Genomic DNA, 24,983 nt, shown 5'->3' on the forward strand with positions numbered 1-24,983 from the left:
TGATGGCCATCCCCATAGGGCTCTTTCCTACCATGAACTCTAGTTCTGCCATTCTCTAGGCCTTTCACTGCAAAGTCTGCTATCAGCAGTGCTGCCCTAGTACGGAATGAGACATCTTGTGACTGCCTCAGTTACACAGTTGATTGATTCTATAACATTCACCAGTGATCTGTCAAAGGCTATTCTCATCTCTATGGTGAACTGTACTTTAAAAAAAACCTGATATTCACCTGCACAACATCTAAAGGCAAAATGCAGCTTTGAAAAACACAATACTTGCTCGTACAAACTGCTAAACATTTTAACATGATTTAAGGACTCAATCCTGGTTCCAGCACCAGTACTTTATTCTTAAAACAGACATTCATTTGATTTGATTACAAGAGATAAAGAAGAAAAATCTTTTCCACAGCAAATGTCGGTTTTCTCAGACAGTTCAGATTGTGAGCCTGAGCTGATGAACTTTGAAAATGCCTCATTTGATATTTACTGTGCGTGGGATATGCCAATCCTCATTCAGATATGGTACAAAGTCCAGGCCAGGTAGACACTGAAGCTTATTTGAAATGCACTTTATTGAGAAATAATTGTCTCCACTTCTTACCCTGGTATTGTACAGGACTTGTGCTGAAAGAATGCACGCTTATTGTAATGCTTTAATGTGGCCTTTTTGAACACACACACATTTGGTCAATTGTTCAATGTAGATGTTTTATTTACGCCAGTGCTATGGACATAAATATACATAATGCTGAAAATTTGTTGCAACATTTTCACTGCATTTCATTTTGCATATTTTGCTTTAAAACCTTCATGAAGCTCGCACAATTAAAATACAAATAATTTCAAACTTTTATAAGGTGACAACTTTTTTGAAGGCTTGTGTAAGATGTTTCTTTGAAAGATCGGCAGATCCAGTATATTAAATCCACATTCCCCAATCCAATTTATGTCACTCAAACAAAAAGTCTCAAAATTCAGGAAACTCAGAGCACTGAACTCAATGAAACTGTCCTCAGGAAACCCAGAGCACTGAACTCAATGAATCTGTCCTCAGGAAACTCAGAGCACTGAACTCAATGAATCTGTCCTCAGGAAACTCAGAGCACTGAACTCAATGAAACTGTCCTCAGGAAACCAGTGCACTGAACTCAATGAAGGTGTCCTCAGGAACTCTGTAGAGAGCATCAAACTACTTGTGAATATCCTAATGAAACCCAGAACATTGAACTCATGCAATGCTCAAGGACCAAGTTGATTGCCGACACAGCAAAATAAGGCTGATTTTGAACAAGTCTTACAGAAGCTATAAAATGATCTAATGACTCATCAAATAATGGTGAAGGGTTAAGTGAAATTCAAAACTGACTGGGAGTGCCGTGAGAGTATAATAAGTATTCCCAATGAGGCAGATAACCTGTCTCAAGTTGTGCATTGGCTGGAATATATTCCAACTCAAAAACCCTCCAAGCCACATTTTTTAAAGATAACGTTTTCATACTAATAGTTCGTCAGAGCTACCCACACTGCACAGCAAGTGTGCAATTGCTGGTTTCAGAGGGGTTTCAGTCCCAATGCGCATTTTGGGAAAACTTTGCTTCCATTTGTTTCAATGTCAGAAACAACTGACATAGTTATAAAAACACAGGTAAAAGGCAAAGAAAGCAAGTGTACCACATGCTGTGCAGCAGCCCATTATTACATTTTACTGAGATCTGAGAGAATCTTACACCTCCTTTGAGGTTCCGGAGAGAGCACCAGGATTATTTTTCTATCACTGTGAGGCTGTGGAATGTACGACCAAAGTGAACACATCAAGACCACTGCTCAAGTGAAATATTTGTTCAGCAAAACAGCCTATAATTTCGAGATAACTGAGGTACAAACTCTGCCTCTATCTTCCTGTTACCTTTATATTCCTCTTTTCTTCAGCAATACTTCATTTGAGGTATTGGGGAAAAGTAGATCTATTGGTAAAAATCTTCAAATTTTGATTAGGCAATTCAGACACTGGTTGTGGAGATTTATCCTTATTCACCATCAGAAGATTAAAAAATTATTGAAGTTTCATCAACATTTTTACTTAAGTGGCAGATTCTAAACTTCCTTAACAACAAGAAATTCCCAAGTTGAAGGATAAAACAAATTTGCCAGGTGTAAAGATGGCGGGAGGAAACTACTTTCACTGCAACCAATTTTCTGGTGGTCATCACTGGAAAATACCCTCTGGCTGTCCACTGTCTAACTTCTCATTTTCGTCTCCCAATACAGGAACAGGAGATTCAAGTAAATTAACTGTTCAAATTAGTACCTTCTTCTTAAAGACTGTGTGGCACGTTCATTCAATACATTGACATCTAATAATGTAAAAAGACCTGGATATCACTCTGAATACCTTGACAAACCATCCTAATATCAAACATCCTACAGGATCAGCACAAACATGATCTCGCAGAACATGTCTCCAAGTAATCCTTCAGAATCCAGCTGCTATCTTGACAAATGCCCAGTTGACATCAGCTGACAGTGTTGACACTAAGATATGGGAGGAGACAGATGTGGAAACTACATCACAAATTATTTCAGTCAACCAGCATTGTGACTAAAAACTGCACCCAAATATGAAGTAAAACTATTTTTAAAAAGATTTTCTACACAGACAGTTCTGATGTTTAGGGTTCAATTGTCTTCATTGAATGGATAGATGCACCCACAATTCCTTAACAGAATGATCCCTAATCTCTGGCACCATGTCAGAAACTTCGGTTTTTCAGCTGAACTATTGACGTTAAAGTGCTCCTGAGACGGAGAGACTTAATATGGCCACATGCCAGTGCCTTGGTACTTGCTCCCAGGGTATACTGAATGGGAACTTCAGACTACAGCCTGTTGGGAAAACTAGATAACTTAGGAGTGTGGGATGACCAATAAGTCTTCCAAGATAATTTTAATGAGTAGAATAGGTTTTGCACATCATTTGTTGAAGGGGTTGGCTCACACTCACATTAGAAACTCCTTTCACAGTGGTAGGACATATGATTATGGCCACGGTTCTTCTCTGCATGGAATGTTACTGGTTCCAGTTGTGGGTAGATAACATGCAGAGTCAAGCACCGTTTTTGTAGTTAGTGCTTAGAGGAAATTATTCAAGGAAGGTGACCCCCACCCCCCAGCTATTCTTCGGAATCTCCTTGTGATCTTTTTGAGTATTTGGAGATGAAACAAGGGAAAAGAAGCAATGAACTTCTCAAAAGAAAAAATCTCACCCTATATAATCTAAAAAATAACAGTGCTCGGTTTTGTTCTGGCAGTATACTTTTATCCATCTGAACATCTTAGTTTAAAAAAAACCTCCATGAATACTTTGTAAGCAAGTGATTAATGAACACCCTGACAAATAGTCCCAGAAAAATCAAATAACCTTCCTCAAGACAACCATTTCATTATCTTTAACACAAGAGTTTGATTTTGTACAACTTTTGTTGGATCCCATGAATTCAGCATAATCAAGACAACAGAGGTATATCTACAATCCCACAATTCATCAACTGACTAGGGCTGGGAGCTACAGTGTAATTATCTGTATATGAATGATCAACAGGGTCATTAAGCGGACCTTGAGGACTTCAAGATATCAACCAAACACTTGATAAACTATTCTATTGATGTTTATGAAATTTTATGCAATCAGATTTCTGAACTGAAAATTGACAATTTTAACCAAAATTGGCTCACGACTGTAGTTTACATTGGATTTCAATTTGGGATGTGCCAAAATGCAGTAATCTCACTGCAGGATATAAAATAATATTTAATGATTCCCAGTGGGTGAGAAAAATGAATTTTATTTGGATGTTTATGAGTGTACCGGAAGTAGACCTGACATGAAACATCACTTAACAAAAATAATCCGGTTCTGGAAACATGGCTACAAGGTGCTAAGTGATGGGAGATTATTAGAAACAGATGTTGCTGGGAGTCAGTCAAGATGTAAATGCAGTGGGAAAATGACCAGTTTCAAGAAGTTACTAAAAGCAGGGACTAATATAATTTAAGTAGTTGATGTTTGTGGCCTGTGCCTGTAGAGGAATCCACCTCAAAGAAGAATCAGAGCTGCACCCTGTCATTCCAACTGGGAAAGCTGGAGGTCCACATCAGGCTGAAAATTTAAACTGAAAAATATAATGAAGTAATCAACCTCTTTTGGGATCAATTTTCTCCCTCCCCCAATTGTTTGTGGTCTATGTGAGACGAAGTAAGAACTCAATGCTGACTGTCAACAAGAATGGCTTCCACTGGGTGTAGGAGACATGTAGAACAGAATTCCCCCCGTAGCCCAAAAACAACTGTAAGCATGTCCCCAAAGCTACCTGCAGATATGGGAGGATGGGGGTTTTGGTGGAAGACTTATGATTCACCCCCACTAACTTGCTTTACTGGGGCAGGCACCAGTTGATTTGTAATACACCTCCATGTCACACATACCCCATGCCTATAGAAAATCAGCTGAACTTTAAACTTCCCCTACTCCAGGATTTTGGCTCCAGAAAAACGAAATGACAAGTCAAAGGCACCTGAGCAACCTAAATGATGAAGTCTTTGGGATCCCAGATGCTTGCTACCAAACCCACCTGCTTCACATGATCTCTAAGCTGCTGAACACCATATGGAAACAAGGGGCGAAATTCTCCCCTACCCAGCGGGGCGGGGGGTCCCGGCGTAGCCCCAACCACTCCGGCGTCGGGCCTCCCCAAAGGAGCGGAATTCTCCACACCTTTAAGGGCCAAGCCCTCATATTGAGGGGCTAGGCCAGCGCCAGAGCGGTTGGCATCACACCGACTGGCGCCCAAACCGGCTCCAGCGGCCTTTGACACCCGCCGCCCGGCACCGGGGCTGGCCGAAAGGCCTTCGCCGGTTCGCGCATGCGCCGGTGCGTCAGCTGCCGCTGACGTCACCACCGGCGCATGCGCGCTGGGGGATTCTCTTTCACCTCTGCCATGGTGGAGGCCGTGGTGGCGGCAGAAGAAAAAGAGTGCCCCCACAGCACTGGCCGGCCGGCCGATCGGTGGGCCCCGATCGCGGGCCTGGCCACCGTGGGGGCACCCCACGGGGTCCGATCGCCCCACGCCCCCCCAGGGGCCCGCTCGAGCCGCCGATCCCGCCGCCACCAGAGGTGGTTCAAACCACGGCGGCGTGAGAAGCCTCCCAGCGGCGGGACTTCGGCCCATCGCGGGCCGGAGAATCGCCACAGGGGCCTCGCCGATCGGCGGGGCGTGATTCCCGCCCCCGCCAATTCCCGGGTGGTGGAGAATTCCGGCCATGGCGGGGGCGGGATTTACTCCGGCCCCGGGCGATTCTCCGACCCTGCAGGGGGTTGTAGAATTTCGCCCAAGGTGTTCATCTTAGCAGCAACTGACAACGTGAGAATAAGGCTGTTTGAATTTGCAGCTACAAAGGAGGCCAAGGTTCAGGATACCATCCAATGGATAGAAATGAGGGATCCCTACTAATGGCACCCTTGCTATTTCAACACCCTTTCCCCCCTGCTTTAGGTTACATCCATTTGGTAAAATATAAGTAAATGAACAAGAGACATTCAGAAAGTGTTCCTTTTCCAATAATCACAAGTACTTATTAAAAACTGAAATGAAGAACTGAATGTGTGCAGCATTGTACCATGTTTCACAGAATATACAGGTGTGAGTCGCATGGATACAGAGTGTCCGTCTTCTCAGTCCCAGCCTTTCCCCGCTTCCTACATTTAAAAAGGGAAATGGACGGCAAATTAACATGACTGACTATTGATCAAGTAAAATGGGATGAAAGACCAGTTTACAGCTGATTTAGATATAAAGAATTATATCTCAACATGCGCAGAATCAGGGGAAAAAACAATTACAGACACTGCACTGATTAACTTACATTATTGATTGGATTGACTGACAAATCTTTGATTTGGTAAAGCATTATCACAATAATAAACTAAGGAAGGCATCTCTGTATCCTTAAACCCTGTGAACTGCCGTTGCTTTGAATATTAGAAAAATAACATAATTCCAGGACACCCCTCCCATAGAGCACATACCATTCTGCGAGGCTTTTATACTCAATACATCTTCCTATATGTATAAACTGCACCATTGCAATGAGGCAGGGCCACACTCCTGGAAAGTGCAGCACAAACTGCTCTATAGTTAGCTGTCTCCAAGATTTGTGCTCAAATTATAACCCACCTCCTAGAGGAAAAAACAAAAGAAACACAATTGTTGTGCAAATTTTTTCTTTCAATTTACGTGACTTTTCAGCACACTATGATTTGATTTTGACGGACTTATAAGAATCTTTGCATAATATTACAGTCAGAAGACTCCATTCCTCCAGGAACAAAGTCAGAAAAAGCGGCAAGCAGTGAGGGGGGAAAAAAAGAAAAGCACGACGGTGTAATGAGGCTGCCTGCAAAATCTCCAAATGCAGCACATGGGAGAGCTCTCCTTCCTCCCTTCTGTCCTCTGCTGGGTGTCTTGTCATTTTCTCATCTCCCTCTCACTGTCATTAGTCATCACTTGTTAATAAAAGGGTCAATTCCATTCAGCACATTATCTATGCATTGTTGGATTTGCTCAGCTCCTGTCTGATTGCTGTGGAAAAAGAGAGGAGGGAATGCTTTAGTACAATCTAACCCATTTCAGCTCAAAATTTATGAATACGTTTTTATATTGTTTGATTTTCATCCCAATAAGTTTTCCTTTTAGTCGTTTGGTTGTACAGAACTTGAATATTGCTGAAAAAAGACATTTTGTCAAAACTTTTCATCTTGCACTCATCAGAACAATCACAAGAAAACGAATGCCAGGGGAAACAATTTTAATTTTCAGCACACTGAGCATTATTTAGCAAATATTGTCCAATTGCAGAATCACATCTAATGTGGACACTGTGTTTTGCAAGCACGGCTGGTTGGGTACGGTCTGCACCTTGCCCATTGAGAACAGCATAAGGGACATGCTGTTTGCTTGTATGGTGGCAGATCACTGACAACCAATTTAAGATTATCAGTCGGGCTCACAGTGTGGTGTATTTCTGTATACTGGAAACTACGTATATTAATACATAGGACCCAGTTCTTTGCGGACAGAGAGATTATGTCTATACATTGTGCTGTTTCAGCAAAACAAAATAAGTGGTTTATTCCTCAAGACAATGTCTTGACCAATCGCAGTCAAGCTGCTGGGTTTAAATTTCCAAACAATTCTGTCAGGCACTATCGACTGGTGCATTCTCCATAGCAAAGCCTCCATCAATCAGAGTCCACTTGCCAACCAATAAGCACTCTCTTATATGGTATAAAATTGTTGTTTCCCTTAACATTGGTATTCTTACCATTATCCTAATGAGTGCAAGACGAAAAGCTTTGACAAAATGTCTTCTTTCAGTACAGCTCAAATGTTTCTTTCCAGAGCTGTTCATTGCTGTGTCTGGGGTCACTGAAGACACCAGATGAATGCAAGTAATTCTTGTTTTAGACAGTGCTTCACAAACTATTTTCCAAAAATGTGACCCCATTTTAATACTTGAAAATTAATGTGATGCCAGATGCCTGAAAAAACAAAACAGCAACAAAGAAGCATGCAGTCAAGTATTCTTTATCCGAAAACATCCAAAAACCACGATTTTTTACAACTGGTGTGGGAAGTCCCTGACTCGTGCCAACACAAATCTCTCTGACCGCATCCGACACTTAGCTAGTTGTTTGATTTATCTCATGCCCAATTGCTGTGAACGTCTTTGTATAGGATTCTCCGGAACAATTTCCAAGTGCCGTAGCGACCGGGAATTGCCACGTGTTTCCCTGACTCAGCCTGGCAAGGCCGGAAACACGGTTTAACATTAATTGGCCCACTTAACGAGGCCTCACGGGCTTCCTGCCCCGAATGCCGGCTCGCCAGTTAATTCACATTAACCATGCTCACCGGCCCCCCCGCTAACAACGTCAAGCAGCACTTAGGCAGAACTTGTTCAGCCAACCCCAGCCAGCTTGCAACAATGGTGCCGAAGAGACCGGCCCCAAGATTCGGGGATGCTGACCTGGGGAGGTTCCTGGATGCGGTGGAGACCAGGAGAGATGTCCTATTCCCTCGAGGGACCTGGAGGGTGAGCGTGAAGGCAGCCAGTGCTGCCTGGGAAGAGGTGACAGCAGCAGTCAGCTCGGACAGTGTGACCAGTGTCACGTGAGTGTCCCTTTAAAAAAGGTTTGGATATGACATGATGTAATTTGTGGGCGGAGTTGGGCTGTGGCTGTGAGCTGAGAGGGGTTTCAGTTTCACTTTGACTGCTTTGGACTGCAGAAGGTAGAAGTGTTTTCTCTGTCTTCATTTTAAAAGCGGTTCCAGTGAAAAGCATATTGTGTGGGGCTAACTGCCATGGTAACTTTAAAGATATAGTTGTTTTCCGGAAGTAGTTTGAACCTGCTGCTTGGAACTGGATCAGAATCTTAGGGACAGGACCAGTTACAGTCAAGTGAGAATACAGTGTGCTGGGCCACGCCCTTGAAAAGGGTTTTTGGTTTATTGGAGTTTGTTATTTAATTGGAACAGCTAAGGGGGAATTCATTATATGTTATGTACATAGATTACTGTAGCTGTGTGGTGTCTTTATGTTTGTGATTGATAAAAAATCTTGCTCTGTTTATATATATATATATATGTTAACTACATTTTTAGAATAAACCTTGTTTTAATTAAAGTGTCTGGGATGAATTACACCTGCAGTGAAGGTTTTTGTGCTCATAAGACCATAAGACATAGGAGTAGAATTAGGCCACTCGGCCCATCGCGTCTGCTCCGCCATTCAATCATGGCTGATATTTTTCTCATCCCCATTCTCCTGCCTTCTCCCCATAACCCCTGATCCCCTTATTAATCAAGAACCTATCTATCTCTGTCTTAAACACACTCAATTATTTGGCCTCCGCAGTCTTCTGCAGCAGAGTTCCACAGATTCACCACCCTCTGGCTGAAGACATCCTCCTCATCTCTGTTTTAAAGGATCTTCCCTTTAGTCTGAGATGGTGTCCTCTGGTTCTAATTTTTCCAACAATTGGAAACATCCTCTCCACGTCCACTCTATCCAGGCCTCGCAGTATCCTGTAAGTTTCAATAAGATCCTCCCTCATCCTTCTAAACTCCAACGAGTACAGACCCAGAATCCCCAACCGTTCGTCATATGACAAGTTCTTCGTTCCAGCGATCATTCTTGTGAATCTCCTCTGGACCCTTTCCAAGGCCAGCACATCCTTCCTTAGAAACGGGGCCCAAAACTACTCACAATACTCCAAATGGGGTCTGACCTACAGCCTCAGAAGTACATCCCTGGTCTTGTATTCTAGCCCTCTTGACATGAATGCTAACATTACATTTGCAGTGAACAAGGACTCTCAAGTCCCTTTGTGCTTCTGCTTTCCGAAGCATTTCCCCATTTAGAAAATAGTCCATGCCTAAATTCCTCCTTCCAAAGTGCATAACCTCACACTTTTCCACAATGTATTTCATTTGCCACTTCATTGCCCACTCTCCTAGCCTGTCCAAGTTCTTCTGCAGCCTACCTGCTTCCTCAATACTACCTGTCCCTCTACAGATCTTTGCATCATCTGCAAATTTAGCAACAGTGCCTTCAGTTCCTTCTTCCAGATCATTGATGTATATTGTGAAAAGTTGTGGTCCCAGCACAGACCCCTGAGGCACACCACTCACTGGCTGCCATCCTGAAAAATACCTCTTTATCCCCACTCTCTGCCTTCTGCCAGTCAGACAATCCTCTATCCATGCCAGGACCTTACCCTGAACACCATGAACTCTTAACTTATTTAACAGTCTCCTATGCCAAAGGCCTTCTGGAAATCTAAATAAATCACTTCCACTGGTTCTCCTTTGTCTAACTTCCTTGTTACCTCCTCAAAGAACTCTAACAGATTTGTCAGACATGACCTCCCCTTGATGAAGCCATGCTGACTCAGTATTTTATCATGCACTTCCAAGTACTCCGCGATCTCATCTTTAATAACAGACTCTAAAATCTTACCAATGATCGAAGTCAGGCTAACCGGCCTATAATTTTCCGTCTTCTGCCTCCCTCCCTTATTAACCAGGAGTGTTACATTAGCCAGTTAGGGGTTAGCCGCTTATGGTTAGGCACGCTACAGCTTTCCATTCCAGCCTGAACATCGAATTCAACAACTTCAGATGATCACCTCTACCCCACCTCGACCCATTTGTTTTCAGTTCATTTTAACTGTCTTTTATAATTTCTTTCTTTCTTAATGTACATTTAATTTCTCTCCCCCCCCCCACCAATCTTATCCATCGTTCCTTCACCTTTCTCCTCTTTGCTTCCCCCTTCCCCTCCCCCCACACCTACAGTTCATCCTCTGATGTCAGTTTCTCTGCTGTGTGACCTTTCACATCTTTTGTTCTCTCTGGGGCTTGCCATGAACACTCTTTCCCCTTGGTTTCTGTGGCCATTAGCACCCGGTTTCCCTGGGTTTCTGTGGCTATGACTCATCTTTCATTCTCACTCCACAGTATAAATATTTCCCACTTTCTCTGTCTGTTCGCTTTGACAAAGAGTCATCGGACTCGAAACGTTAGAGCTCTTTTCTCTCCCTACAGATGCTGCCAGACTTGCTGAGATTTTCCAGCATTTTCTCTTTCGTTTCAGATTCCAGCATCCGCAGTAATTTTCTTTTATTCAGTGTTACATGAGCCACTTTCCAGTCCTCTGGGACCCTCCCTGCCTCCAGTGATTCCTGAAAGATCATCACTAATGCCTCCACAATTTCCTCAGCTATCTCTTTTAGGACCCTGGGGTGAGGTTCATCCGGTCCAGGTTATTTATCCACCTTCAGACCTTTCAGTTTCCCCAGAATCTTCTCCTTAGTAATGGTCACTGCACTCACCTCTGCCCCCTGATTCTCCTGGAGCTCTGGCATCTCACTGCTGTCTTCCACCGTGAAGACTGATGCAAAGTAATTATTCACTTCATCTGCCATTTCTTTGTTTCCTATTATTACTTGTTGTTGGGTTACGGGTATAGGGTGGATACGTGGGTTTGGGTAGGGTGATCATTGCTCGGCACAACATCAAGGGCCGAAGGGCCTGTTCTGTGCTGTAATGTTCTATGTTCTCCAGCCACATTTTCCAGTGGTCCAATGTCTATTTTTGCCTCTCTCTACCTTTTATATATTGAAAAAATCTCTTCCTATGCTTCCTTTATATTACTAGCTAGTTTGCACTCATACTTCATTTTCTCCCCCATTATTGCTTTTTTAGTTGTCCTCTGCTCACTTTTAAAGGCTTTCCCAATCCTCTGGTTTTCCCACTAACTCCTCGCCACTTTATATGCTTTTTCTTTAACCTTTATGCTGTCCTTGACAATCCCTCGTCAGCCATGGATGCCTTGTCCTCCCTTTAGCATGTTTCCTCCTCTTGGAATGAATTTCTGTTGTGCCTCCCGAATAACCCCACAAAACTCCTGCCATTGCTGTTCCACTGTCTTCCCTGCTAGGCTCCTTCTGAAATGAATGAAAACCGCTTATTGTCACGAGGTAGGCTTCAATGAAGTTACTGTGGAAAGCCCCTAGTCGCCACATTCCGGCGCCTGTTCGGGGAGGCTAGTACGGGAATTGAACCGTGCTGTGGCCTGCCTTGGTCTGCTTTAAAGCCAGCGATCTAGCCCAGTGTGCTAAACACCCCTAACCGGCTCCTTCTCCAATCACCCCCAGCCAGCTCCTCCTCATGTCTTTGTCGTTACCCTTATTTAATTGTAATCCCTTTACATCTGATTGCTATCTTCTCCACCTCATTAACACTACACCCTGTATGCTTCATCCGATGCCAATGCTTATGTAGTTACACTGTATATCTGTGTTTCCCTATTATGTATTTTCTTGAATTTTGTTTAAATTCCCTTTTTTTCCCATGTACGAATGATCTGTTGAGCTGCTTGCAGAAAAATACTTTTCACTGTACCCTCGGTACACGTGACAATAAACAAATCCAATCCAATCCAATCAAATAAAACTGCAGGGTAAATTCATCATATTGTGGTCACTGCTCCCTAAGGGTACCTTCACCTTAAGATCCCTAATCGAGGTCTACCTCATTACACATCACCAAATCCAGAATGCCTGTTCCCTAGTAGGCTCTGTCACAAGCTGCTCCCAAAACCCATCTCTTAGCAATTCCACAAATTCCATTTCTGGGATCCACTACAACCTGATTTTCCCAGTTCACCTGCTTATGAAGTCCCCCCATGATTATTGTACATTGCCTTTTTACATGCTTTCTCTATCTCCTGATTATTTTCTGCCCCACATCCTGACTACTGCTCGGGGGCCTGTACAACTCCCATCAGGGTCTTTTTACCTTTGCGATTCCTCAACTCTATCCACAGAGAGTTCTATGCCTTCTGATCCTATTCGTTCCTTGCTTTTGATTTAACTCATTCCTTACTAACACTGACAACCCCGTCCCCTTTTTGCCCATCTGCCTGTCCTTTCGATATGGACAATTCCTTGGATAGTTAGATCCCAGCCCTGATCCCCCTTTGCAGCCACGTCTCTGTGATGCCAACAACATCGTACCGGCAAATTTCAATGTGCGCAAACAAGCTCATTACCTTGTTCCGTATACTGCGCGCATTTAGGTACAACACCCTCAGTCCTGCATTGGCCACCTCCCCTTTTCACTTCCTCAGTCACTGTATCCTGTACTGTGGCCCCTTTTTTGATTTTTGGACTATGGCTTCTCTGCCTACACTTTCCCCCTTATTGCTTTTGTTTTCTGGCCCCGTTTACTTCCCTCCGATCTCCCTGCATCGGTTCCCATCACCCCTGCCCCATTAGTTTAAACCCTCCTCATCCTAGCCAAATTCAAGATAAAGGTTGTAGGTCAGATGAACTTCATAATACACTTTGGAGTTTCCAAGTCCTGGCCCATTGCACCAGGAGGACTGGCCTCCAGTGTCGGAAGAAGGTCAATGACCTACAGCAGACAGCCAGAGTAAGTAGACTCAAACCCCCCCCCCCCCCCCCCCCCCCCCAAGAGAGCATCTGCCCAGACGACCCCCAACACTCCCTCCAATTAAGGGGCAATTTAGCGTGGCCAATCCACCTACCCTGCACATCTTTGGGTTGTGGGGTTGAAACCCACGGAGACACGGGGAGAATGTGCAAACTCCACATAGACAGTGACCCAGGGCCGGGATTCGAACCTGGGTCCTCAGCACCGTGAGGCCGCAATGCTAACCACTGCGCCACATGCCGTCCCATCATGCCCTCTCTGAGACCCCTCAGGAAAAGCTCTCCCATAAACAGCAAGAGAGGGCCCAAACTGGGGTGGGGTGCAGGGCATGAGAATCCTCACCGCCTTTGAGAAGCGGGCCCGGGGGGTATCCAGTATGGCCGAGGTCACCCACCCAGAGGCTGGCTGACGCCGCAAAGGTGAGAAACCACCAGGCACCACCCGGTGGACCTATCAAACGTGGTTTAAAAGCATGCCGGAAGGTTAGTGACCGCATCAAAAATATTCAATTATAAATTGATGCAGTGATATTGTGAGGAAAATCAGTGATCGATAAATGAGCTTTGCAACTGCATTATGTTCACACTCACCATTGATAAGCTCCTCTTTTAGTTTCTGAAGTTCTTTCCTCATTTCTTCCAAAATATCCTATTTTAAAAGTAAAACAACGAGGAAAAGGTAAAAGCAAGAGAAAAATAACAGCAGCATATTTGAAGGCAAGGCCTGTAACCAAGGTGGTACTGTATTCAACAATCCTACCACAGGAAGAGCAGGCTTGAGAGGAAACAGTCTGAGACACCGACTACATGAGACTGATCTAGAGACCCAGCATGAGTTGAACGCAAAGAAGTTTAGGAGGGATGTCACTGCCATGGAGGGAGTGAATTGTATTTTAGTCATTCAGAGGAAGTTTCTAACAAAGAAGCGCACACTGGAGAGTAGCAGGTGTAGACCTTAGACAGTTCAGGCTGGAGAGAGATGCCAGTATTGAGTCCTTGAGAGGAGCCTCAATTGGAGAGCAGTGCCTGGAGGTAAGGAGGCGCAAATGTCAAGAAGAGAGGTTTAAAACAAAATGCCTACAGTGAGGTTAGGAAGAAGTTGCATTTCTTTTCTTTCTCCAGATTGGGGAAGGGTTGTAGTTCCCAAGGGACGGTGTTGGGTTCCTTGTTCTTTCAGATATATTAATGGCCTAGATTTTGGTGTACAGGGCATAATTTCAAAATTTGGAGATGATACGAAACTTGGAAGTACTGTCAACTGTGAGGAGGATCGTGTAGAACCTGAAAAGGGTATAGATTGATTGGTGGAATGGGCTAAATCTAATGCAGAAAAGTGTGAAATGACTCATTTTGGTATGAAGAATGCTGAGAGATATAAAATGAGCTCACTGAGTGCTGGTTGGCTGAGTGAGAGTGCTTTCAGAGTTGTGTGGAAACAGGGAGTTCAAGTGGTGAGTTATAAGGAGGTAAGTATTAATTAAACTTGTTTTCAGGGTTATCTTTTTGAGTTTAACCAAATAAAAGAAAAAAATCTGAGGGGTAAAGCAACTAAAAATGGGGTGCAGCCTAAAACACGTAACATAGACACGGTCCACGGACTCCACAAGGCTGCTTGTTTTCAGGGTTCTCTTTGAGTTTAACCAAATTAAAAAAAAACCAAACTGTGGGCTGAAGCAAAAAAGGGCGCTCCTGTTAGGGACACTTCCCGAATGTAACAAAGATCAACTGAAACTTAAAAATATCAAATAAGAGTGCAGTTAAAGGGGTCAATTAACACTTCAACCCCTGTGGTGCCACCGGGCAAGAAAGGCCTCGATGGTGCCCGTGTACACCACATGCTCCCTTTCTGGTGACACCCGAGCATTAATGTAGCAGCGGGAGAGGGGCAGACAGTCCGGTCAGACAACCGCCTCGTTTGCCCGCTGCCTGGACCTATAAATGGTATGCTTCGCTAGGCCCAGGAGCAGGTTCACAAGGTGGTCCTCCGCCTTCCCCAACCCTCTCCGCACCGGGTGCCTTAGATTAGGAGCGTGGGGCTGAAGTGTAAATAAAATTTCAACGAAAGAGTCAACAGAAAACTAAAAACAGGGTGCAGCCTATAACATGTAACATAGACATGGTCCATGAACTCCACAAGGCGGCTTGTTTTCAGGGTTAGCTAAATTAGTTCTTTCATTGGGTAATTAAAAGCTGTACTTCAGTTAGCTTTTTTAAAATTTAGAGTACCCAATTCTTTTTTTTCCAATTAAGGGGCAATTTAGCGCGGCCAATCCACCTAGCTTGCACATCTTTGGGTTGTGGGGGTGAGACCCACGCAGACATGGGGAGAATGTGCAAAGTCCACATAGACAGTGACCCAGGGCCGGGATTAAACCCAGGTCCTCGGCGCTGGGAGGCAACAGTGCTAACCACCGTTTTGTGGTTCATAATCTGCAAGGGCAATAATTGGTAGTTACAAGGACAAGGAAAGAAGGACCCTAGAGAATTGGATATAATCTGATGTTAAGCACTTCTAAAGGTTTAATTCAAAGGTTTACGTCAAGGCAGGAGCTCTCCAGGCCTTGGTTTGCTCCTCTAGCTCCATGTGGGAAGCAGGGAAAATTTCCAGTGTCCGGGACCAGCATGTGTGCAGGAAGTGTCTCCAGCTGCAGCTCCTGGAAGCCCGGGATTCGAACCGCAGCGGGAACATCCGCGAAGTGGAGAGTGTCGTAGATAGCCGTATAGAGAGTGGGGCACACCTCAAGGTCAGACTCCACAGGCAGGAAGGGAATGGGTGACCACCAGGCAGAACAAGAGAGCGAGGCAGGTAGTGCAGGTATCTCCTGTTGCCAGTCCCCTGCAAAACAGATATACCGCTTTGGATACTGTTGAGAGAATGACCTCAGGGGAAAGCAGCAACAGCCAAATTCATTGCACTACGGTTGGTTCTGCTGCAGAGGGGAGGAATAAGAAGTGTGAGAATGCAATAGTTAGAAGAGATTCAACTGTAAGAGGAATAGATAGGCAATTCGCAAACGAGACTCTGGGATGGTATGTTGCCTCCCTGGTGCTAGGGTCAAGGATGTCTCGGAGTGGCTACAGGACATTCTGGAGGGGGAGGGTGAACAGCCAGTGGTCGTGCAACACTCGGTACCAAGACGTAGATAAAAAAGGGATAAGATCCTAAAGGCAGAATAAAGGGTGTTAGGAAGGAAGTTGAGAAGTCGGACCTCTAAGGTAGTGATCTCAGGATTGCTACCAGTGCCGCGTGCTGGTCAGAGTAGAAATGACAGGATATGTCAGATAAATGCGTGGCTGAAGAGCTGGTGTGAGGGGAAGGGTTTCAGATTCCTGGGGCATTGGGACCGGTTCTGGGGGAGGTGGGATCAAGACAAACTGGACGGGTTACACCTGGGCAGGACTGGGACTGATGTCCGACGGGAGTATTTGCTAGACTGGTTGGGAAGTGGTTTAAACTAATATGGCAGGGTGATTGGAACCTATGCAAGGAGTCATAGGAGGAGGAAATAAGGACAAAAACCCACATCAGAAAGGGGAATAAGAGAAGTGATGGGCAGATAAACCAAGAGCCAGATTCAAACAGGGCCACAGTAAAAAAATATTGTTAGCGGGACTAGTAATGTTAAAAAGACAAGCTTCAAGGCTTTGTGCATTAACGCATGGAGCATTCACAATAAAGTGGATGAACTAATTGCACAAATAGAAGTGAATGGATATGATATAGTCGGGATTACGAAGATATGGCTGCAGGGTGACCAGGGATGGGAACTGAATGTCCAGTGGTACTCAGTATTTTCTCGTCAAGGAGGAAATTAACACAATAGGGAGGGAGGATATTAGCTCCGATAATGCAGAATCTGTATGGGTAGAGCTGGGAAACAGCAAGGGGCAAAAAACATTAGTGGGTGTCATTGCAGATGGGAGGTGGCTAATGTAACTCCACTATTTAAAAAGGGAGGTAGAGAGAAAGCAGGAAAGCCTGACGTCAGCAGTGGGAAAAATTCTAGAATCCATTATTAAACATTTAATAGCAGAGCACTTGGAAAACAGTGGCAGCATGGATTTGTGAAGGGAAATTATGCTTGACAAATCTACTGGAATTTTTCAAGGATGTAACTAGTAGAGTTGATGAAGGGGAGCTTTGCGCAAGTGGAGAAGACACAGCCAGAGTGAGGCACATCCAGAGTGGGAAGTTGGAACTTGATAATTTGGTGCAGTGAGGTAATTTGGTGCAGAGTGGGAGAAGGTGCTTTTTCTCTACTGTTTTGTTCTCTTTCTTTCTTCTGGCCTGTAACTTTCAATCTACAGGGAGAGAACCAGGGAGCATCTGAGACCCTGGGTGAGTTCTCCCAGTGAGCCAGAGAAGACACAGCCAGAATAAGGTGATGTGACCATCAATTCACACGACATGTGGTTGGAAGTGAACAGTGGTTTTAATAGTCTTACAACAGAGCCTGCCTGCGACGAGATGAACTGGCAGACAGGCTCACGACTGCCAAGCTTTATACTTCCGGTTAGTGGGAGGAGCCATGGGTGGACCCCGGAACAAACTCCTCAACTCCCCCTATGGGCAGAGCCGCGCAACTGCTCGTATACCGAGCTAACATAGACACAGTACATCATATATAATAACAGTGTCAATTACACGGACTGTGATTCACCACATGAGGCACAACCAAGAGTGAGTATGGGAATTTGAAGCTAGGTGGGAATTCGAAGCTGGGTGGGGAGGAGGTGCTTTTAACCCTGGTAAGTGACTGGTAAGTAGTTTTTCTTTTCTTTTTTTCTTTTCATGGTCTAATTTATTTATTTTTCTTTCATTTTTTGAAATTGTAGTTGTATAAGTTTACCTAAGGTTTAAGACATGGCAGAAGATCCCAGACCCGTGTCATGCTCCTCGTGTGCGATGTGGGAGCTCAGGGACACGTCAACTGTCCCTGGCTCCTTCACGTGCAAGAAGTGTGTTCAGTTGCAGCTCCTGTTAGACCGCTTGACAGCTCTGGAGCTGCGGATGGACTCACTTTGAAGCATCCGCGATGCTGAGGAGGTCGTGGATAGCACGTTTAGCGAGTTGGTCACACCGCAGGTGAAAGTTACTGAGGGAGATAGAAAATGGGTGACCAAAAGACAGAGCAAGAGTAGGAAGGCAGTGCAGGTGTCCCCTGCGGTCTTCTCCCTGCAAAACAGATATATCGCTTTGGGACACTTTGGGGGAGATGGCTCACCAGGGGAAGGCAGCAGCAGCAAGGTTCTGGCACCGGGCGGGCTCTGCTGCGCAGCAGGGGCCAGAAGAAAAATGGCAGGGCTATAGTGATAGGGGACTCGATCGTAGGGGAATAAGAAAGACGGTTTCTGCGGACGCAATCGAGATTCTAGGATGGTATGTTGCCTCCCTGGTGCAAGGGTCAAGGATGTCTCGGAGCGGGCTGCAGGACATTCGGGGGGGGGGGGGGGGAGGGAGGGTTAACAGCCAGCTGTCGTGGTGCACATAGGCACCAACGATTAGGTAAAAATGGGATGAATGTCCTACAGCTGATTCAGGGAGTTAGGAGTAACTAAAAGTAGGACCTCAAAGGTAGTAATCTCAGGATTGCTACCAGTGCCACAAGCTAGTCAGAGTAGGAATGTCAGGATAGATAGGATGAATGCGTGGCTTGAGAGATGGTGCAAGAGGGAGGGATTCAAATTCCTGGGGCATTGGGACCAGTTCTGGGGGAGGTGGGACCGGTACAAACCGGACGGTCTGCACCTGGGCAGGACTGGAACCGATGTCCGAGGGGGGGGGGGGGGGGGGGGGGGGGGGGTTTGCTAGACCTGTTGGGGAGGGTTTAAACTAATATGGCAGGGGGATGGGAACCGATGCAGGAAGTTGGAAGGTAGTAAAACCGGGACAGAAGCAAAGGCAGTAAGGGGGGAAAGTGTAGGCAGAGAAGCCATAGTCAAAAATCAAAAAGGGCGACAGTACAAGGTACAGTGACTGAGGGGAGCTCAGTGAATAGGCCCAGTAAAACTAAAATGAATAAAACTGGAGATGTTAAGATTCAAAACAGAGGTAAAAAAAAACAACATAAGTGCACTTTACCCGAATGCTCGTAGTATCCGGGATAAAGTAAATGAGTTGATGGCGCAAATCATCGTGAATGGCTATGATTTAGTGGCCATTACTGAAACATGGTTAAAGGATGGTCACGACTGGGAGTTAAATATCCGAGGGTATCAAACTATTCGGAAGGACAGAGTGGATGGTAAGGGAGGTGGTGTAGCTCTGTTATTTAAGGATGACATCCGGGCAATAGTAAGGGATGACATCGGTGCTATGGAGGATAAGGTTGAATCCATTTGGGTGGAAATCAGGAATAGTAAGGCGAAAAAGTCACTGATAGGAGTAGTCTATCAGCCACCACATTATGGTGGGGCAGGCAATAAACAAAGAAATAACTGATGCATGTAGAAATGGTACAGCAGTTTTCATGGGGGATTTTAATCTACATGTCAATTGGTTTAACCAGGTCGGTCAAGGCAACCTTGAGGAGGGGTTTATAGAATGTATCCGCGATAGTTTCCTAGAACAGTATCTAATGGAACCTACGAGGGAACAAGTGGTCCTAGATCTTGTCCTGTGTAATGAGACAGGATTGATTCATGATCTCATAGTTAGGGATCCTCTCGGAAGGAGTGATCACAATATGGTGGAATTTAAAATACAGATGGAGTGAGAGAAGGTAAAATCAAATGCTAGTGTTTTGTGCTTAAACAAAGGAGATTACAATGGGATGAGAGAAGAACTAGCTAAGGTAGACTGGGAGCAAAGACTTTATGGTAGAACAGTTGAGGAACAGTGGAGAACCTTCCAAGCGATTTTTCAGTGCTCAGCAAAGATTTATACCAACAAAAAGGAAGGACGGTAGAAAGAGGGAAAATCGACCGTGGATATCTTAGGAAATAAGGGAGAGTATCAACTTGAAGGAAGAAGCATACAAAGATTGGTGGGAGACTAGAGGACTGGGAAATCTTTAGGGGGCAACAGAAAGCTACTAAAAAAACTATAAAGAGTAAGATGGATTATGAGAGTAAACTTGCTCAGAATATAAAAACAGACAGTAAAAGTTTCTACAAATATATAAAACAAAACAGAGTGGCTAAGGTAAATATTGGTCCTTTAGAGGATGAGAAGGGATTTTGATAATGGGAGATGAGGAAATGGTTGAGGAACTGAACAGGTTATTTTGAGTGTTGGTCTTCACAGTGGAAGACACAAATAACATTCCAGCGACTGATAGAAATTAGGCATATGACAGGTGAGGACCTTGAGAGGATTGTTATCACTAAGGAAGTAGTGATGGGCAAGCTAATGGGGGCTAAAGGTAGACAGTCTCCTGGCCCTGATGGAATGCATCCTAGAGTGCTGAAAGAGATGGCTAGGGAATTGCAAATGCACTAGTTAATAATTTCACCAAAATTCACTAGACTCTGGGTTGGTCCCGGTGGATTGGAAATTAGCAAACGTGACATCACTGTTTAAAAAAGGAGGTAGGCAGAGAGCGGGTAATTATAGGACAGTGAGCTTAACTTCGGTAGTAGGGAAGATGCTGGAATCTATCATCAAGGAAGAAATAGCGAGGCATCTGGATAGAAAATTGTCCCATTGGGCAGGACGCAGCATGGGTTTATAAAGGGCAGGTCATGCCTAACTAATTTAGTGGAATTTTTTGAGGACATTACCAGTGCAGTAGATTTCGGGGAGCCAATGGATGTGGTATATCTGGATTTACAGAAAGCCTTTGACAAGGTGCCACACAAAAGGTTGCTGCATAAGATAAAGATGCATGGCATTAAGGGTAAAGTAGTAGCATGGATAGAGGATTGGTTAATTAATAGAAAGCAGAGTGGAGATTAATGGGTGTTTCTCTGGTTGGCAATCAGTAGCTAGTGGTGTCCCTCAGAGATCCGTGTTGGGCCCACAATTGTTCACAATTTACATAGATGATTTGGAGTTGGGGACCAAGGGCAATGTGTCCAAGTTTGCAGATGACACTAAGATGAGTGGTAAAGCGAAAAGTGCAGAGGATACTGGAAGTCTGCAGAGGGATTTGGATAGATTAAGTGAATGGACTAAGGTCTGGCAGATGGAATACAATGTTTTTTTATAAATGTTTTTTATTCAGTTTTCATGTTTTATATTGAACAAATTACAAATTGTTAGAGAGAGAAAAAAACACGCAAAAATTAACAATTATATTTACAGGTGGAGCATCTTCGTAGTAATACTGTGGCCTCCCCCTCTTTGCCGCATACATATTTTACCTTCCCCAAACATGTTATTGGCATTTATTTAGTTTGGTTTTGGGCCTTAGCTAGCCATCAAAACCCCCGTAACGAGCCCGTAGGCCCCCCCCCCCCCTCCCCGCCGGCTACCTTCCCCCGACTATTCTTCCTCTTGTACGTTGGCCACAAACAGGTCCCGGAACAATTGCATGAATGGCTCCCACGTTCTGTGGAAGCCGTCGTCCGACCCTCGGCTGGCGAATTTGATTTCTTTCCTCCAGTTTGGAGAGAATCCGAGAGGTCGGACAGCCAGTCTGCAGCTCTGGGGCGGTGCTGCTGACCGCCAGCCAACAGGATCTACGGCGGGCGATCAGGGAGGCAAAGGCAAGGGCGTCCGCCCTCCTCCCCAGGAATAGATCTGGCTGGTCTGAAACCCCGAAGACCGCCACTATCGGGCATGGCTCCACCCTAACCCCCACCACTTTGGACATAGCCTCGAAGAAGGCTGTCCAGTACTCCACAAGTCTGGGGCAAGACCAGAACATGTGGGCGTGGTTGGCCGGGCCTCTTTGGCACCGCTCACATCTGTCCTCCACCTCCGGGAAGAACCTACTCATACGGTTTATGGAATACAATGTTGACAAATGTGAGGTTATCCATTTTGGTAGGAATAACAGCAAACGGGATTATTATTTAAATGATAAAATATTAAAGCATGCTGCTGTGCAGAGAGACCTGGGTGTGCTAGTGCATGAGTCACAGAACGTTGGTTTACAGGTGCAACAGGTGATTAAGAAAGCAAATGGAATTTTGTCCTTCATTGCTAGAGGGATGGAGTTTAAGACTAGGGATGTTATGCTGCAATTGTATAAGGTGTTAGTGAGGCCACACCTGGAGTATTGTGTTCAGTTTTGGTCTCTTTACTTGAGAAAGGACGTACTGCACTGGAGGGTGTGCAGAGGAGATTTACTCGGTTAATCCCAGAGCTGAAGGGGTTGGATTACGAGGAGAGGTTGAGTAGAGTGGGACTGTACTCGTTGGAATTTAGAAGGATGAGGGGGGATCTTATAGAAACATATAAAATTATGATAGGATAGATGCGGGCAGGTTGTTTCCACTGGCGGGTGAAAGCAGAACTAGGGGGCATAGCCTCAAAATAAGGGGAACTAGATTTAGGACTGAGTTTAGGAGGAACATCTTCACCCAAAGGGTTGTGAATCTATGGAATTCCTTGCCCAGTGAAGAAGTTGAGTCTCCTTCATTAATGTTTTTAAGGTAAAGAATAGATAGTTTTTTGAAGAATAAAAGGGATTAAGGGTTATGGTGTTTGGGCCGGAAAGTGGAGCTGAGTCCACAAAAGATCAGCCATGATCTCATTGAATGGTGGAGCAGGCTCGAGGGGCCAGATGGCCTACTCCTGCTCCTAGTTCTTACGTTCTTATGAATGTGGTTTATTTGGACTTCAGAAGGCTTTTGCCAAAGTCCCACATAAAAGATGAACATGTAAAATTAAAGCGCATGGGATTGGAGGTAGTGTATTGAGATGGATAGAAAACTGTTGGTAGACAGGAAACAAAGAGTAGGAATTAATGGGTCTTTTCAAATTGGCAGGCAGTAACCAGTGGGATACCGCAGAGATCAGTGCTAGGAGCCCAGTTATTCACAATATATTTAGATGAGATTTTCACCATGTCTGTGTGGGTCTCACCCCCATAATCCAAAAATGTGCAGGCTGGGTGGATTGGCCATGCTAATTGCCCCTTAATTGGAAAAATAAAAGAATTGGGTACTCTAATTAAAAAAAAAACAATGACTTAGATGAGGGAACAAAATGTAATATCTCCAAATTTGCAGATGCCACCTAGTTGGTGTGGAGGTGAGCTGTGAGGAGGTTATCCACTTTGGTAGCAAAAACATGAAGGCAAACTATTATCTGATGGCCATAAATTAGGAGAGGGGAACGTAAAATGTGATCTGGGTGTCTTTGTACACCAGTCACTGAAGGTACGTATGCAGGTGCAGTAGGTAAAGAAGGCAAATGGTATGCCTTCATTGCGAGAGGATTCGAGTACAGGAGCAGGGATGCCTTGCTGCAATTGTACAGGACCTTGGTGAGGCCACACCTGGAACATTGTGAGAAGTTTTGGTCTCCTTATCTGAGGATGTTCTTGCTCTAAAGGGAGTGCAGCATAGGTTATCAGACTGATTCCTAGGATGGCAAGACTGACGTAGGAGGAGAGATTCAATCGGTTAGGATTGCATTCACTGGAGTTCAGAAGAATGAGGGAGGAGCTCATGGAAACCTATAAAATTCTAACAGGACTGGACAGGGTAGATGCAGGAAGGATTTTCCCGATGGTGGGCGTGTCCAGAACCAGGCTCACAGTCTGAAGAACTGGGGAAGACCATTTAGGACAGAGATGAGGAGAAACTTTCTTCACCCAGAGAGTGGGTCGGCCTGTGGAGTTCACCACCACAGGAAGTAGTGAGTCCAAAACATTGTTTGGTTTCAAGAAGCAGTTAGATATGGCACTTAGGCCGAAGGGGATCAAAGGATAATGGGGAAGTGGGGTTAGATTAGGTTATTGAGTTGGATGATCGCAATCAATGGCGGGAGCAGACTTGAAGGGCTGAATGGCCTCCTCCTGTATCTATTTTTTCTATGTTTCTATGAAAGGCAGCAGTTCTAAAGGATGTACAGGGAACAGAAGCTGGGGTGCATATGTGCAGCCACCTCCTTCAGTACCCTGGGATGTAGATCATCAGGCCCTGTGCAGAAATCATCAAAGGTGGCAGGATAGGTTGAGAGAGTAGTTAATAAAGCATTTTTAGGCTTTATTAATTGGGGTATAAAAGCAAGGAAGTTATGTTAAACGTATATAGAACAGTGGTTCGGTCTCACGAGAGTACTGCATCAAGTTCTGGGCACCATACTCTCGGAAGGATGTGAACGTAAGTGGAGGTGTTGGCGTAGTGGTATTGTTACTGGACTAGTAATCTAGAAACCCAAAGAAATGCTCTGGGGACCCTGATTTGAATTCAATAAAAATCTGGAATTAAACGTCCAATGGTTTAAAAAAGAAAATCCAATTAAGGGGCAATTTAGCGTGGCCAATCCACCTACGCTACACATCTTTGGGCTGTGGGGGTGAGACCCACGCGGACAGAGGGAGAATGTGCAAACTACACACAATCTGCGGCCAAATCATCCTCCCCGTGTGTGCGTGGGTTTCCTCCGGGTACTCCGGTTTCCTCCCACAGTCCAAAGATGTGCAGGTTGGGTGGATTGGCCATGATAAAGTGCCCATAGTGTCCCAAATTGCCCTTAGTGTTGGGTAGGGTTACTGGGTTATGGGGATAGGGTGGAGGTGTTGACCTTGGGTGGGGTGCTCTTTCCAAGAGCCTGTGCAGACTCGATGGGCCAAATGGCCTCCTTCTGCACTGTAAATTCTATGAAATCAAACCCAGGTCCTTGGCACAATGAGGCAGCGGGGCTCACCACTGCACCATCCTTAAAAGTCTATTGATGACCAATAAACGATTGTTGTAAAAACCGATCTGGTTCGCTGAAGGAAATCTGCGAGTCTGGCCTACATGCGACTTCAGACCAAAGCGGTTGACTCTGAAATGGCCTCGTAAGCTA

General features: G+C 44.9%; 1 protein-coding gene across 3 annotated transcripts in view; it reads right to left on the reverse strand.

Annotated features, from left to right (window-relative positions):
• Positions 1-5,610: 5,610 nt before the first annotated feature.
• The window catches only part of enah (ENAH actin regulator), a 482,877-nt gene continuing 463,504 nt past the window's right edge, over positions 5,611-24,983 (reverse strand). For all 3 annotated transcript variants that reach the window (XM_038798926.1, XM_038798924.1, XM_038798925.1), the window contains 2 exons: positions 13,667-13,724; positions 5,611-6,638 (listed from right to left, as the gene is read on the reverse strand). In XM_038798926.1, coding sequence (XP_038654854.1) covers positions 6,601-6,638; positions 13,667-13,724 — 96 coding nt within the window. In that variant the 3' untranslated portion in view covers positions 5,611-6,600. The remainder of the gene's footprint in view (positions 6,639-13,666; positions 13,725-24,983) is intronic.

The sequence above is a fragment of the Scyliorhinus canicula genome, chromosome 6, assembly GCF_902713615.1.
Source record: "Scyliorhinus canicula chromosome 6, sScyCan1.1, whole genome shotgun sequence".
Classification (NCBI taxonomy): Eukaryota; Metazoa; Chordata; class Chondrichthyes; order Carcharhiniformes; family Scyliorhinidae; genus Scyliorhinus; species Scyliorhinus canicula.